This window comes from Nannospalax galili, unplaced genomic scaffold, assembly GCF_000622305.1.
Source record: "Nannospalax galili isolate Female #2095 unplaced genomic scaffold, S.galili_v1.0 scaffold107, whole genome shotgun sequence".
NCBI lineage: Eukaryota > Metazoa > Chordata > Mammalia > Rodentia > Spalacidae > Nannospalax > Nannospalax galili.
Window position 1 is genome coordinate 1,889,423 of NW_008358490.1, and position 2,462 is coordinate 1,891,884.

The 2,462-nt window shown below is 37.9% G+C and overlaps 1 protein-coding gene across 3 annotated transcripts in view; it reads right to left on the reverse strand.

Moving 5' to 3' along the window:
- The window catches only part of Cpsf2 (cleavage and polyadenylation specific factor 2), a 36,653-nt gene that overhangs the window by 9,764 nt on the left and 24,427 nt on the right, over positions 1 to 2,462 (reverse strand). For all 3 annotated transcript variants that reach the window (XM_017795250.2, XM_008821725.3, XM_008821724.3), the window contains 2 exons: positions 911 to 1,011; positions 375 to 575 (listed from right to left, as the gene is read on the reverse strand). In XM_017795250.2, the coding sequence (XP_017650739.1) occupies positions 375 to 575; positions 911 to 1,011 (302 nt within the window). The remainder of the gene's footprint in view (positions 1 to 374; positions 576 to 910; positions 1,012 to 2,462) is intronic.

A 2,462-nucleotide genomic window follows, 5' to 3' on the forward strand; every position in this document is an offset into this window, starting at 1 on the left:
GCTGTGGAGGTCAGAAGAGGGCTTCAGATTCCCCTGGAACTGGAGTTAAGGACAGTTCATAGCCACCATGTGGGTGCTGGGAATCGAACCTGGGTCCTCTGCAAGAGCAGTCAGTGCTCTTAACCACTGAGCCACCTCTCCAGCCGCCCCCCGGCCCCCTGTGAACTCTTAAATGGGGAAAGAATGTTTTAATCATCTTTTTAAAATCCTTTCATGCAACTAAGTAAAAAAACCGTACTTTTCTATGAATTCTCATGATGTCCCTCAACCTTTCTATTTTTATGCTTCAAAGTGTATAAAGCCAAGGCATTCAGAAACAAAGAACATGGTGACCAGAGATTCACTGAGCCAAAGAGTTTGTTTTGTTCACATACTTGATAATCTCTCCATATTCATCCCATTTAATTCTTTCTTCTGGGGCAGGAAACATAGGGTAAGACTTTTTGGCCTGTTTGAAGAAACTTCCTTTCCGGCTGCCTTCACCTTTCATCATCAGATCGTGCTTTGTCTTATGAGCTGAGGGCTGGTCGATGTCTTCCTCAACATCACTCTCATCGCTGGAGTCGATATCTGCCCTGGGAGGATTGGGAACACAACAAGGTCAAAAGTCCCAAGACACTCTGACTTAATATTTATGATTATTACTGAATTAATCTCAAACGTTAATTTAGTATTAATCCAAGTCATAATATAGTAACAATCAATACTACTGGCTCAGTATTTTGTAAAAACAGCATCAACTTTCAGTTAATAAATGAATATTAGCACTAAAAGGGCTTTATTTTAGCCATTTAAAGGTATAACAAAAGCAATAAAGTCCTGAAAACATTTGAATATTTCAGCTGAATGCTGAAGTCCGAGAAATACACCCTTTCCACATCTGTGCATAATCTCTATGACAACAACTCACTCTTTTGACTGCTCCAGTTTCTTAGCAGCTTCTTTCTTCAGTTTTTCTTTTTCTAAGTATTCCTCAAGTTCTTTCCCTTCAAGCTTCACACGTTTCCTCAACTAATGGAAAACAGTAGACAAAAGAAAATGGTGAGGTGAGGAGGTGGGGCCACACGGCATCTCCAAACTGATTCATCATCTTTAAGCTAAATTTTCATCTGAAGTTAATCAAGCTTCCAATAAATGAAATTATAGATCTTATTTAGATTACTTCTAAAATTGAGCTGCCATATACGGGGAGGAGGATTTAAATCAAAGTGCTTAAAATACACCAGTCAATCAGGAGAAGGAAACAAATAAGTATTTTTATAATTTGGAGATGAAGCCACATAAAGCCTCAAAGCCATAAAGTCATGATGGAAAAATGAAGAAATACACATGAAAAAAATAAACCTGTTTTTTGTTTTGTCTTTTTGAGACAGGGTCTCCCTGTAGCGCCAGCAGTCCTGGAACTCACCATGTAGACCAGGCTGGCCTTGAACTCACAGAGATCCGCCTGCCTCTGCCTCCCAAGTGCTGGGACTACAGGCATGCGCCACCACTCCCAGCAAACCTGATATTTTAAATCTCACAAAATTAAAAGAGCAGAAAATATTGATCATATTACAGTCAGAAGCTACCTCTTCCTAAGAACTCTTCCAAACGAAGAAAAAGATGACACATCAAAAAAGGACAAAATATGTACAATATGGCAATTTACAAAATTAGAAAGAAGAGTGATTCAGTCAAAAAAAGATATATTTACCAATGACTTTGAAATGGCAAAATATAAAAGCTAATACTTTTTTTTTTAATTTACAAGATTGGCTTTAGCCATCCCTGAGAAATTAGCAAAACTATGTTAGAAAGCAATTTGCTACCACCTAAAACTGAAAAGCATGCTTGTCTGTTGACATAGTTCTCATTTCTAGGAATTTATCCTATAGAAACAATCACAGCAATGTAAAAAAAAAAAAAAGTACATGGTAGGAATGTTTATAACAGTAAAAACCTGGGTAAAATCTTAAAATACATCAATACATAAAAGAATAAGAGCTACTAATTTATCACCAAAGTACTTTAAAAACTAGAAAAACCAGGCCAGGCATGGTAGTGCACATCTATATCCCAGCACTTCGGAGGCAGAGGCAGGCAGATGTCTGTAAGTTCAAGGCCAGCCTGGTCTACATAGTAAGTTCCAGGCCAGCTGGGGCTACAGGGAGACCCTGTTTCAAAAAGACCAAAAAAAAGGTAGGATGATTCACTGGGTTAAGGCACTTGCTGCACAGGCCAGATGACCTGAGTTCCAGTCCCAAAACCACTATGGAAGGAAGAGAACTCCAGAGAGTTGTCTTGACTTCTACATGCACGTTGGTATGTGTGTGCCATACTCACACATACACAACAATAATTAAAGAACCTCAAAGAACTGTTTTTATAGGTTATATTTATCAATATTTACCATATTAGAAACTAAATTTTAAAATGTCATTACTAAAAACTAGTAAAGCCATGCATGTTCACAATATTTT